The sequence below is a fragment of the Podarcis gaigeae genome, assembly GCF_964106915.1.
Source record: "Podarcis gaigeae genome assembly, chromosome: 3".
NCBI classification, from domain to species: Eukaryota; Metazoa; Chordata; class Lepidosauria; order Squamata; family Lacertidae; genus Podarcis; species Podarcis gaigeae.
This window is the reverse complement of record NC_139680.1, coordinates 104,634,510-104,647,740: the sequence shown is the minus strand read 5'-3', so window position 1 is coordinate 104,647,740 and position 13,231 is coordinate 104,634,510. Positions and strand designations below refer to the sequence as shown.

General features: G+C 45.3%; 1 protein-coding gene across 10 annotated transcripts in view; it reads right to left on the bottom strand.

Annotated features, from left to right (window-relative positions):
• The window catches only part of LOC310842037 (uncharacterized protein), a 292,099-nt gene extending 282,557 nt beyond the window's left edge, over nt 1-9,542 (bottom strand). For all 10 annotated transcript variants that reach the window (XR_014562784.1, XM_083733904.1, XM_083733901.1 and 7 more), the window contains exon 1: nt 9,334-9,542. Coding sequence is in view for 9 of the 10 variants with exons in the window: in XM_083733904.1 (XP_083590030.1) it covers nt 9,334-9,412 (79 nt within the window). In the remaining variant the exon portion in view is untranslated. The remainder of the gene's footprint in view (nt 1-9,333) is intronic.
• Between the last annotated feature and the right edge of the window lie 3,689 nt (nt 9,543-13,231).

The window sequence follows — 13,231 nt, the reverse complement described above, 5'->3', positions numbered from 1 at the left end:
ACTGTGTCTTGTAATGTGCACTTGCCATATCATGTTTTTTAGTTTATCCTATTTTGCCCTGTCCTCTGTGCCAAAGCCACTGCCTTCATTCCTCGTTTTGTTTTCATTCTTGCTGCTGTTGATATCAGAGTGAAACTTTCTCTCCTTTCTCCTTTACCAGGGAGGAAGATCCCCTTGCACCTTAAGTAGGAGGTGTGCCTGAGAATGCATTGTAAATTTTGTTGGTTAGTAAGGACCACAAGCTGGATTTTCCTTTATCTATCAAGGGAGAGCTAATGTTAGGACACATCAGGAGGTTTTATGGACTGCTTACGAAGTGTCCATGGGCAGGTTAAATTTAAAAAGCAACAGCAGCAACAAGACTCTAGATGCAAAGTAACAATAGGCGCAATGTGTGTTCCTGGTACAAAAGAATGAGAGAACATCTAACTGCATAGGTACTGAACCACAGAGTGCTATAATGCAAAAAACAGATTTGGAAAATGTGGAATTTCAGGAGCGGCACAGATGAGCTCTAAGAGTGTTCCTGTTCTGCTGTTTGAGCATTTGTATGAATAGTTATTAATTTAGATTTAATTGCCCACACATCATCAGTCCCAAAGGGTATTCCAGAGCAGCTTTAAAAAGAGTTTTAAAAAATACAATAATTTATAGAACAGAGTAGACAAAAGATCTAAAAAGGCCAGGCAAATAAAACGGTATTCATCTGGTGCAAGGGGATAATTTGCGTGTGAAGAGGTAATTTTAGCAGGTGTAGTTTATCATGCAATCGCCTCTTTTATATAACTATTAAGGGACGCGGGTGGCGCCGTGAGTAAAACCTCAGTGCCTAGGACTTGGCGATAGTATGGTCGGCGGTTCGAATCCCCGCGGCGGGGTGAGCTCCCGTCTTTCGGTCCCAGCTCCTGCCCACCTAGCAGTTCGAAAGCACCCCTAAGTGCAAGTAGATAAATAGGTACCGCTTTCTAGCGGGAAGGTAAACGGCGTTTCCGTGTGCTGCGCTGGTGCAGGCTCGCCAGAGCAGCTTCGTCACGCTGGCCACGTGACCTGGAGGTGTCTCTGGACAGCGCTGGCCCCCGGCCTCTTAAGTGAGATGGCCGCACAACCCCAGAGTCGGACGCTGGGGAAACACCATCATCTTTGAGATTCTTGAAAGAGCCATCATGTCTTTTGGTTTTATTTTCACCATACTGTCACCTCTGATTAAACAGCATTTGCCACAGTACAGAAAACCTACAAAGACACCATTTTTTCATAGGTGAAAGTGGTACAAATGTATATACCTCAGCTAGGCCCATTCTCTTCAGACTACCGGTAACTTAAAATCTATGGAGAGAGAAAAAACACCTCTCTCCAACCTTAGGCAGCAGGGCTTGAAAGAAACGCAGTCAAAAACAAACAAACCCTGAACATGCATTTCAGCCAATGAAAATTACACATTCGCATGAAAGATGCACAGAACAGATTTTCGACTTCTTTCTTCGCGAGAGGAAAACACTTGAGGCTCTTTCTCACCCTTCATCTTTCGTCGCCTTTGCTTTCAACAGCAGGTGGCGCTGCTGCCAACGAGAACGGCAAAAAAACGGCATGATTCCGCCACAAAAAAGACGAAACATGAAAGTGTAAAAATATCAGATGCTGTGCCCATTTTAATAGCATTCTAAAAACAGACTTCCAGATGTGATGCTAACCTTTTTTTAAGAAAAGAAAAGAAAAAAAGAAAAACTGGCATGTTCATCGGAAGCTGCCTTATCTGTCAATCTAGCCCATTTTCTGAGTGATTGACAGAGGCTTTTCAGGCAGAGATCACCTGAACGCTCATCCTTTTAACTAGAAATACCAGAGATTGAGGCTCAGAGCATGTACTCTACCACTGAGCTGTGGTTCCCCTCCCCCAACAAAACCCCAAAACATGTAACACCACTGCCCAGTGCTTTGACTGGCAGCGACTCTCCAAGTTCTTTGTATTATTACTTTTAGGACTTTTAAGAACTGTTAAGAACTTCTTAGAACTTTTATATAAGTTCATCATTACTTGGGCCTTCTCACTCCACCAGGTCTGATAAGATGGTATCACGACTCCTTTGAGACACAATGGAGTGCACCTCCGGGGGTGAAGCCAAACCGCTGTATTAGCAGCAGCAATGTGCCCTCCCCAGGGCACACGCCTGGGCAGTGTGAGCGTGTATGGAGGTCCTGGGCTGCCCAGACAACAAGACCCCCCCTCTCGGCCTCGTTGATGTCATTTAAAGATGTCATCTAAAGAGAGCCAGTGCGGTGTAGTGGTTAAGAGCGGTAGTCACGTAATCTGGTGAACCAGGTTCGCTTCCCCGCTCCTCCACATGCAGCTGCTGGGTGACCTTGGGCCAGTCACACTTCTCTGAAGTCTCTCAGCCCCACTCACCTCACAGAGTGTTTGTTGTGGGGCAGGAAGGGAAAGGAGATTGTTAGCCGCTTTGAGACTCCTTTGGGTAGTGATAAAGCGGGATATCAAATCCAAACTCTTCTTCTTCCTCTTCTAAAGGAAAGCAGAGCAATATGTTTGGCACCAGCTTGGCTGAAGGGGTTGCCAAAATGAGGCGTACAAGGTGCCATCCAACCATCTTAGGGAGCCCATTGTTGTAATAAGAGACGGCCCACCAGAGGGCGCTTCGCCCATCAACGCTGGAGCCTGCCCTCATTTTCAGTCTGCAACCCCTATTGTCACGAAGAACTTTGGATCAGAAAGCAGTATTCTAGCAAGAAACAACAACAACAACAAATGTTTATTCGGCTTTACGCCCATCATGAAACACAACACAACAAAACAAATCAAATAAAACAGCGGACTCGTACAAACCACAAGTAGTATAACACAGTTCACAACTCACAAGGACGGATATTAGCCATTCATAAAAAGTTTAAGATTAAGATTAAGATTAAAAATTTTTGGCACTACACTAAAATCAATATCTGATGTCATTATAGAAAATTCTTATAACTATCAATAATCAGCTAACATTCCATTCCGTCTCTTGTACGAGAGGACGGCTGTTAGGATCCACATCTTGAAGAACCCAGGCAAGCTGTAGGTCTACTGTTTTGTCAGCCATAGGCTGGATTATGGGGTTTAGTATACTAGCACGGGCTAAACTGTACAAAGGGCAGATAAACATAACATGATGTAGAGATTCAGATGTTTTCATTTCACAAGCACACATTGAAGGGACTTGGCCCTTAGTGAATCTATGTCTCAGCACGTTTGTTGGAAAGACATTGAACCTAGCTCTAATGAAGGCATATCGGTGAGACACGGCCATAAGCGATGTTAAGTAGGACGGAGCACGGTAGATAGGGGTTATGCCGAAATTTAACGGCGAGCAGGCTCCACCACCAGCTACGAAATTTTGGTATAGCTCCGCATCATCCAGCCTTTGATTTATACACCTTTTTGCCACATTTAGATCCAGTTTGAGCAATTCAGTGGGCGAGATCTCATAGGACAGCAATTTGGCATGGATGTTTCCTGACCACAAATTTGTGAAGTCATCCCGCTACATGCATTGAATTAGATAGTGGTTCGGGAGTTTATGCCATAGGGATATCCAATAGATCAAAACTCTCCTCCATATAACTAACTCCACTGAGGGGTTCTTCATTTCTAAGCGAATAGCCGCATTACTTAACGCATGTTGGTAATTTTAAAAGTCGGCGTAAGAATTGGCTTTGAAGTGTCTCTAAAGGTGAGATGTTTGCAAAGGCAGCCCATAAAGGTGCAGCATAGGCCATTGTGGCCATCACTTTGATGCTATACACTTTCAAGGCCGCAGGGATGAATAAGGCCCCCTCAGAGTAGAAAAAACGGAGGAGGGAGTGTGATAGGGCTTTTGTCTTGTTTTGAAGATATTCAACGTACGCTTTCCACCCTAAATTATATTGAAAATAAATTCCTAAGTATTTAAATTTATGTACTTGTTCGATTTTCGTGCCCTCCAGCTTCCATGAATATCAGTACTTTAGACTTGGTGTGGTTGATAGACAGATGATTAGAATGGCAATATGTCGCAAAAATCTTTAGTGCCCTCCTTAAACCCACTCTGGAGTAAGAGAGTAGTACCGCATCATCTGCGTAGAGAAGTAAAGGACAACGGTAATCAGCTATGCGAGGGGTGTCGATAAATTTCCATTTGAAAGCGAAGGGTAGCATTTCATCCAGATGACAAAGGTCAAGGTGTTTCACAAGTTAAAACCTATGCACTCGGAAACAATGCCACCAAAAACGTGTTTATAGACTTTGCAGGGAGGGGGTGCTGAGGACTCCTTTTTGACAAGCAAACTCCTCTGTTTTTCCTGGTAGAAGATATGAGACAGGAAACTAAAATAGGCCTCTTGCTAATTAAAGTCAAATGTTCCCACATTTTGAAGCGAAACAAAGCAAAACCAAAAACCAAACACTGTTCAGAGATGTGGAATGAATCACAGGTTAAAAGAAACAAAAAATGCAATGTGTTCATTGACTTACGTAAAGCCTCAGTTATATAACTTCATCAATTTCAGGCAATTATCTGTGTTGATAAATGCCCATGATATTGTGCTATCATGGTGGGACTGGACTTCACAGCTGCCTTGTAGAAACTAGTGCTTAGTTAACAAGTCCTAACATAATGTATCGTGTTATAAGAATTTTAAGGTCTTATATATGTAAAATAAATGTTCATAGATGTACCAAGCAAGTACATACATAAATGTATAGACCACATGTCTGAGCCAAAACCACTTGCTAGTGATGAGTAGCAAGGTTTTTAAACACAGCCCAGTTTACAAATGAGTAAGGAAAGTTATGAAAGAGCATAGGATTAACCCAGTGCTGTGGTTTTACTATTACAACAGTTGCTATTTGACTGACAAAATGATGGCACTTAAAACTGTGATGTAGCACAATGATTATGCAATCCCCAGAATTGTTTTCTTCTTTTTCGTTTTTGTATTTTCAAGGGGTGGAGGACTCTAAAGACAATTATTTTTTACAAGCTAGTGGTATGGTTTTGTAGGGGAGCAAGGATCCTCTAAATCCCTGGGTGCTAGTTTCCCCCCTAATTCTGAAATTAGTAAATGTGGGTTTGATCAATGGATTTAGCAAGGCCTAAAAAAAATAAAAAATAGGTCAAGCCAGCTTGGCTTAGAGAAGTGCCATCAAAGAACCTATTTTCCTCCCCAAATGAGTCAATCACTAGAAAAGAATGTGAATAGAGTCGGTATGGGCAAACCTTTTCACCCCAAGAGCTGCATTCCCACATAGGGAACCTTCTGGGAGCCCCATGGCAGAAGCCAAGTAGGCAGAACAACAGATGCAACTCTTACCTTTACAGAGGAGACCAGGAACGAATGAACAGGGAAAGCCGCCTTACGCCTTACCCATTGGTCCATCTACTTTAGCACTGCCTACACTGACGAGCAGCTGCCCTCCTGGGCTTCAGACAGGGAGTGTTTTGCAGCTTTACCTAGTGTTGTAAAGAAAAATACTGCTCCCTTTCCCTTATGGGGTATCTAAGAGCCCGTATAGAGTCCTTAAGTAGGCTCTCTATCAGTAGGAGAAAATAACAGAGGCCAACCAGAGAATACTGAGAAGCAAAGCAGCTAGTAAGCCTGATCTTTATTAAACTGTTGCCACAGGGTCCCCCACTCACCCCACGCAGGGCGGGAGGAGAGGGACCTACAAAATTGGTGTGCAAGCTCTTATATAGACATTTGAAAGTTGCCTCCCCTGTAGCTCAAGACTACCCCCAAAACATCATACATACATCACAGAAAGAGGTGGTCCCCAGCAGAAATATAAGTGTGTTGCTTCTCTCCTGTCTGCCAGGATATCTTATCTGATTGCCTTTTCTGGGTAGCCTGGCCATCCATTTGACATGGTAGTTCCTGAATCTCTTACACATATAGTCATAAATCGTGCTTTGCGCATGCGCAGAAGCACCGAATCACAACCCGTGCGTGTGCACACGCGTGTGCACATCCATCAACCTTGTCTAATTCATGTTAGTGAAAAATGTTTTTTGGGGTGGTGTTATGTACTAAGCTTGGATCCTAGAACAATAGGCAGGTAGGATCCTAGAATGCAACAACTGATTGGCCTGCGAGAGCAGCCCAATCACACTCCAGGAGGGAAGCAGAATCAGCCAATCAGACGGGACCCATTGTGTAAATAACGTATGTAAAGCCAGAGGTTTTGGGAAAAATTTATTCACTGTTTTACGAGCCGCAATAAAGAGCATGAAATCACTACGTGACTCCGAGTATTTTTCAGGCGGTAAAGGAAGAATAATATCAACAAAGGAGATTGTGAACACATGAAGCTGCAAAATTGGTCTAGTCTAACACAGTCCTGATTTTTTTGATTGGCAACACTGTAAGTAAACACCTGCTACCCAAGCTGTGGATCTTTTCCCTTCAGGGTCAATCCAAAAATATTTGTTTTTGTCATCTGGGCAGCCCAGAAGCTCCATTCACACTGCCCAGGCTTGCGCCCCGGCGAGGGCACTTGGGTGCTGCTATGTCACCCCTGGGGGGGGGGGCACTCAGATAGATGGATGCCAAAAAAATTACACTTATTTGACAAAATGCAACAATGGGAAACAGCCTAGCTTTATGGCAAAACAGATGCTTTCCATGTAGAAGGTTTGGGGTTCAAACCCAGCATCTCCATCCAGATAGGGCTGGGGGCAGTACTTAATAGAACCGCTAAGCAGTTTACAAAAATAAATAAAACAAACATTAAAATTGTCAGTAAAAGAACAGGTTGAAAAAACCAGGTACTTAAACAAAATTCAGAATGTAATTAGAATAGACAATAAGCTAAAAACAGGCTAAAACAGAATTAAGCATTTCATATTGACATGTTTAAAGGCCAAAGAGAAGATTCAAATGTTTATTGCCCTATACATTCCTGCAATGCTTGCTACGCCTTCTCCCTTCCATTTCTAGAGAAGATGAAGACCTGAGAGAGCTCTGCAACCATCTAAGCTATGGGAAGCCCCTAGATTTTGCAACATCTGCCAGAGGAAAGCCAGGTTCTTGCAAAATAAAAAAAATACAGGTGCATGACATTTAATGCTCTGTTGTTGTCAGTTTGTTCTGCAATGCTCATTTTGCGTAAGAGCCAGGGTCTGGCTTTGATGACAGTCAAATTCCTTCAGACTAGGCTACCTTATAGGGCTTTTGTGAGGATAAAATGTTCACGAATGGCAGCCTGAAGTGATCTTGTTGGAGGAAGGCTTGGATACAAATATGAAATAAAACATGAACTAGGTCAATTACTCTCACTAAAGACAGAAACTGGTTGGAAACCCGATTCTGGAATCAGGACACAATCCTCTGGTCCTCACTTGTCCATCTCTTAGTTTTATTGATCATAAAACACCTGGAAAATGGCAATTGCTATTTTTAAACTTCACATGTTGGCACCTGAACCTTCCAAATATTCTGCCATCACATTCCGCCCACCCCAGTTGACAGTCTACTTAACATGTCTGCTCAGAAGTCACTCCCATTCAGTTTCCTGCGGATTATTCCCAAATAAATGGCTTTAAGATTACAGCGTGTATTTCAGGGAGAAAGAATATAACTGAATCCAGCCATTCAGCTTTCAAAGCCGATTACCAACATTCTGTTGGCAAGACCAGAAAGCAGAATAGCAGAGAGTAAGTTTATGCAGATAGGTGCAGGTTTAGTTCTCAAAGAAGGGGCTCCGTGCAGCTAGGTTTTATCCCCTCCCATCTCCTGTGACCTAGACAGCATCTTAAAAAGCAGAGACATCACCTTGCCAACAAAGGTCTGTATAGTAAAAGCTATAGTTTTCCCAGTAGTGATGTATGGAAGTGAGAGCTGGACCATACAGAAGGCTGATCGCCGAAGAATTGATGCTTTTGAATTATGGTGTTAGAGGAGACTCTTGAGAGTCCCATGGACTGCAAGAAGATCAAACCTATCCATTCTGAAGGAAATCAGACCTGAGTGCTCACTGGAAGGACAGATCGTGAAGCTGAGGCTCCAGTACTTTGGCCACCTCATGAGAAGAGAAGACTCCCTGGAAAAGACCCTGATGTTGGGAAAGATGGAGGGCACAAGGAGAAGGGGACAACAGAGGACGAGATGGTTGGACAGTGTTCTTGAAGCTACCAGCATGAGTCTGACCAAACTGCGGGAGGCAGTGGAAGACAGGAGTGCCTGGCGTGCTCTGGTCCAGGGGGTCACGAAGAGTCGGACACGACTAAACGACTAAACAAAACAAACAAAAATCTCCTGTGATGCCCCAACATGGATCCTGCTACTTTCCTTCATATGAGTCAATGGCTTCCATTCATTTCCTGGGGGAGGGGATAAAACACTGGCTGTTCCAGGCTGTTCCAATAACCTGCCCTCCACACACTCCCCTGGGGTGCCCAAAGTGCTTTGCACCCCTGTAGTGCAAAACTTGAGTACAGTATACCCTCACCTGCCATGATGCGTTTGTCCAGGGCTGTTTGTTGTCACTGCTTGAAAACGACAGATAACCTTCCATCCTTTCAGCTATGTCTATCCTGCCTTTAGTGCAAGTTCTCATAAAGCAATTTGCAATTAAAAAAATAATAATAAACAACAGAACTTAACAAAAACATCAGATACGGTTCCAGCAAAAGTTGCAATTGCTGGTGGAGTAAAAGTGAGCCACAGGTGAGGCAAGCCACACATACTGATTCTCAGCAGCTGCCTCGCGTTCTTAAAATTAGACAGCGCTAACAGGAATCGGGTTCCAGTTTTCTTCCTGAACGAACTCTGCCTCATTCAAGAACCTGTTGTCTATACTCCTTACCTGAGACCTGCTGCCATATACCACATCTGCAAGCCCGCTCCCAAAGCACTAAAACAACATTTCTGATCAGAAGTTACTACTAGCCCTCCTGAATTATTTCCACTTTAATAAACAAGACCACATCACTGAGCTGAATGAATGATAAGTTTCCAAATTACGTCTGCAGACCAGGATAGGGCGGAATCAGAGTCTAATAATGCCCGTTTCCAAAAACTGTGGCCCAAGGCTGGAGCATCTGGAGAAAGAAACGAGCCAGAGAGCAGGTGCGTAATTTGCGCGGAGACTAGGGCTTTCCGATCAGGCATAGGCGTTTCCTGGCACGCTTGAGACCCGGGTGTTTCCTGCCTCCCCCCAAATTAGAGCAGGGGGCAGTTACAGAGCAGATCGGTGGAAGCTTTTAACACACAGCCCCCGTGATATTTGCAAACGAGGCTATAGGAGCTCCACGTCCAAAGCTGCAGCCAACTGTTGCGCAAAGTGCAGTTTTGTAAGTTGCGTCTTACCAGCATAGCTTCCTGCCGATGGGGGTTCCTTAGGTCTGTTTGGCCAGCCTGCTGAAGTTAGCTGTCGGGGTCCGTCCATGAGCCAAGCGCAGTTTCAAAACGATTTTTAAAATAACAGAGAAGCGGCGCTATTGCAAGAACTGATATGCCATTATCTCCTCCAGCTCTTTCCACGTGCGCAGGAGCGAAGAGCGCACAGCTTCGCATTTGTAACGGGCGCCAGAAATGAAAGTCGCCTTGCTCGGCTCACATCATTGGTGCGGCGGGTCACGTTACCGGCTGGTTTCAAATTTTGTGTGACAGCTTGGAAAAAAGAAAAAAAAAAACCCCGAAAAAGGAAACAGGAAGCTTCTCTCTCGGATCTAATTATGACACGCTTGCGGTGCAAAGCTTTTCACTCATCGGGCTCCTTCCTCCAGCCCAGAAGTCTTGCATGCCAAATCACTCGGCGACTTTTAGGGTCCGGGGGGGGCGGCTCGTGTACAGCAAGCAACCCCCCCAAAAAAAAACAACCACCACCAACGAAGATCTTTTGCTCCTGCCCAACTCGGTGCTTCGAATCCCTGCTCGGCCGCTGCTCCTGCCAACCTAGCAGTTCAAAAGCACGTCAAAGTGCAAGTACAGTGGTATCTCGGGTTAAGTACTTAATTCGTTCCGGAGGTCCGTTCTTAACCTGAAACTGTTCTTAACCTGAAGCACCACTTTAGCTAATGGGGCCTCCTGCTGCCGCCACGCCGCCGGAGCCCGATTTCTGTTCTCATCCTGAAGCAAAGTTCTTAACCTGAAGCACTATTTCTGGGTTAGCGGAGTGTGTAACCTGAAGCGTATGTAACCCGAGGTACCACTGTAGATAAATAGGTACCACTCCGGTGGGAAGGTAAACGGCGTTTCCGTGTGCTGCTCTGGTTCCCCAGAAGCGGCTTAGTCATGCTGGCCACATGACCCAGAAGCTGTATGCCGGCTCCCTCGGCCAGTAAAGCGAGATGAGTGCCACAACCCCAGAGTCAGTCACGACTGGACCTAATGGTCAGGGGTCCCTTTACCTTTTTAACTAAAGGTTGAAAATGAAGCATGCTTTGCACGTGTGTGTTAGGTTCCTCTGCCATCGGAGGCGACCTGAATCTCAGTTTGCTGGGAATAGTCAAACTGGGGAGCTCAAGCTGGGCGCCGTGAGAACGGGATTCTTAGCTAAATGGGTCTGCGACCCGATCCAGCAGGGCTCTTTTGGACCTCAGGTACTTGCTGCTTTAACAAAACACAAGGATCCAGGGTGGGGTTTTTTTTTTGTTTGCTTGTTTTTTGAGGAGTTCATCAGCTCTCCAAGCGCAACTTGAGTGCCAACGATTGACTGATGGTCAAAGATCTGGAACCCAAGCCTTAGGAGGATCGGTTTGGGGGAGCTGGGAATGTTTAGCCTGGTAAAGAGGAGGAGACTGAGAGGAAATAAGACAGCCATCTTATATTGCAAGGGTTGTCACTTGGAAGATGGAGCAAGCTGGTTTTCTCCTGCTCCAGAGGGTAGGACCTGAACCAATGGCTTCATCTTACAAGAAAGGAGATGCCGACTAAACATCGGGAAGAACTTTCTGACAGTAAGAGCTGTTCAACTGTGGAACAGACTCCCTTGGAAGGTGGTGGACCCTCCTCCTTTGGAGGTTTTTAAGCCATCTGTCATGGATGCTGAAATATATCAGTATGAGTCGAGTGTGGACTTCATGCTCTTTATTCAGCTCATAGCAGTGAGGAATGAAAGTTTTCCCAAAATATCTGCTTTATATACATTATTTACACAATGGGCCGCACGTGATTGGCTAATTCTGGGATTCTCCTTAGGCCAATCAGGTTGTGGATTCACTTCCACCTGGAGCTGGATTGGGTGGCTCCTGCGGATCAATCATACTGCTGCATTGTTCTAGGACCAATCAGACTGCTGCATTCTGGACCCTATTGTTCTAGGACCAATCAGACTGCTGCCTTTTGGATCCTATTCAACTCAGTACATAACAGATACTTTAGCTGAGATTCCCACATTGCAGGGGTTTGAACTAGATGATCTTTGGGGGGGGGGGCCCTTCCAACTCTATGCTTCTACTGCTATTCTCTCAACAAATGAAATAAACTTCTGCAGTTTAGTTATAAATAGGATTTATATAAAAGAGGAATGTGGCCTTTCCCCCCTTGACACTCTTCCTCCCCTTGCTTTCTAAACGTTGCCAGTTTTAACACATGGATTCGCAGCTGTGTATCATCTGTGCGTGCAATAATTAATTTAGGCAAATTGTAAAATTGGCTAAGCAAGGAGTTGAGGTCGCACACTTGCATGAGTGTGCTATGCATTTGTATACTGTCTTGCTTGCTTAGTGATCAAGAATAAAATACCATTTGGCTGCACATATATTAATTTTTAAGTTTAAAGCAACAGCTATAGTTTGGATTTTCATTGTTTCTGTTCTCTTTGCTAGCTTTCTTGGTTCCTTATCGCCACCCATTTAGCTTGCATGCTGCAAGCACAGATATATTCCTAGACTAATATCCCATCAGGAACTGGATTGTGTAACATAGTGTCACAGTCCGGTTCACGGGCGATTGAAGTCCCGGCTGGAGATGTTGGGACTGGGAGCAAGATGGCGGGGTGGGAGCAGGAATGGGAGTCCAGAAGCCAGCAGTCAGAAAGCCAAGAGTCCGAGGGTCAGAGAGCCGGAAGTCAAGAAGCCAAGGGTCAGGAAGCAAGGAGTCATGAAGTCAAGGGTCCGAGGATCAAGAAGCAGAGAGTCACGAAGTCAGGGGTCCGAGGATCAAGAAGCAAGGAGTCAAGCGCAGCAAGGCAGGGAACGTGTTGCTGTGGCAAAGAGCTGAAGGGAAAATGCTGCCCTTATATCCCTTCCCAGCTTTTGCCACCAGGTGCTGTGAGTTACCAATCGGCCTCACCTGTGTGGCCACACCTTGCCTCTTCAGAACAAACTTAGGAAGGCCCCAGTCCTATTGGTCACAGGGCCTGGCTTCTGCACTCACACCTGACACATAGCTTAGGCATAGAATGAATATGCACTGCATGCAGTGTGTTCCAGGTTCGGTTTCTGACACCTGTTAACAAAGGGGGAGAGAATTGGTGGCCTTCGGCAGCGGCTTGACCAGTGGTTCTCAAAGGGTGTGGCATGAGAGGATGGAAAGTGTGGCAGGAAGATTCCAGGGCCATCAAAGACACATTTAAACACAGTATAGTATATAAGAAAATTCTTTGCAGAATAAAGTGGTACCTCTGGATATGAATGGGATCTGTTCCGGAGCCCTGTTCGCATCCTGAAGCGAACGCAACCCGCGTCTGTGTGGGTTGTGATTTGCCGCTTCCGCGCATGCGCGTGACGCCATTTTGACTGCCTGCGCATGCACGAGCAGCGAAACCCAGAAGTAACGCGTTCCGTTACTTCCGGCTCGCCGCGGAGCGCAACCCGAAAGCTCTCAGTCTGAAGTAACTTCAACCCAAGGTATGACTGTATGGATAGATACCTTTTCAAAATAAGAGCAAGAGCATCAGGTGTTTTTCAATGTATTTCTTGTCAATTTAAACTTGGTGTGGTGCGAGCAAATTTTTTTATTCTGAAAGCGTGGCCCGGAGAAAAAGAGTTTTGAGAACCACCGGGCTAGACCATAACTCAGCATGACACTGGCCATGCTGGTTGGGGCTGAGGTCCACAAACTTCTAGAAGACTACAGGTTCCACAACTACTGTGAGCATGAAGACCCTTCAGAGGAAGAGTCACAGTGGAACAGACTTCACTAGAAGGTGGTGGACTCTCCTTCACTGGAGGTTTCTAAAGAGGTTGGAGGTCCACCTATCAGGGATTCTTCTCTCTGCAGCCACAGCAGGCGCTGTGATTCTCCAGCAGTTTGCCTTCAC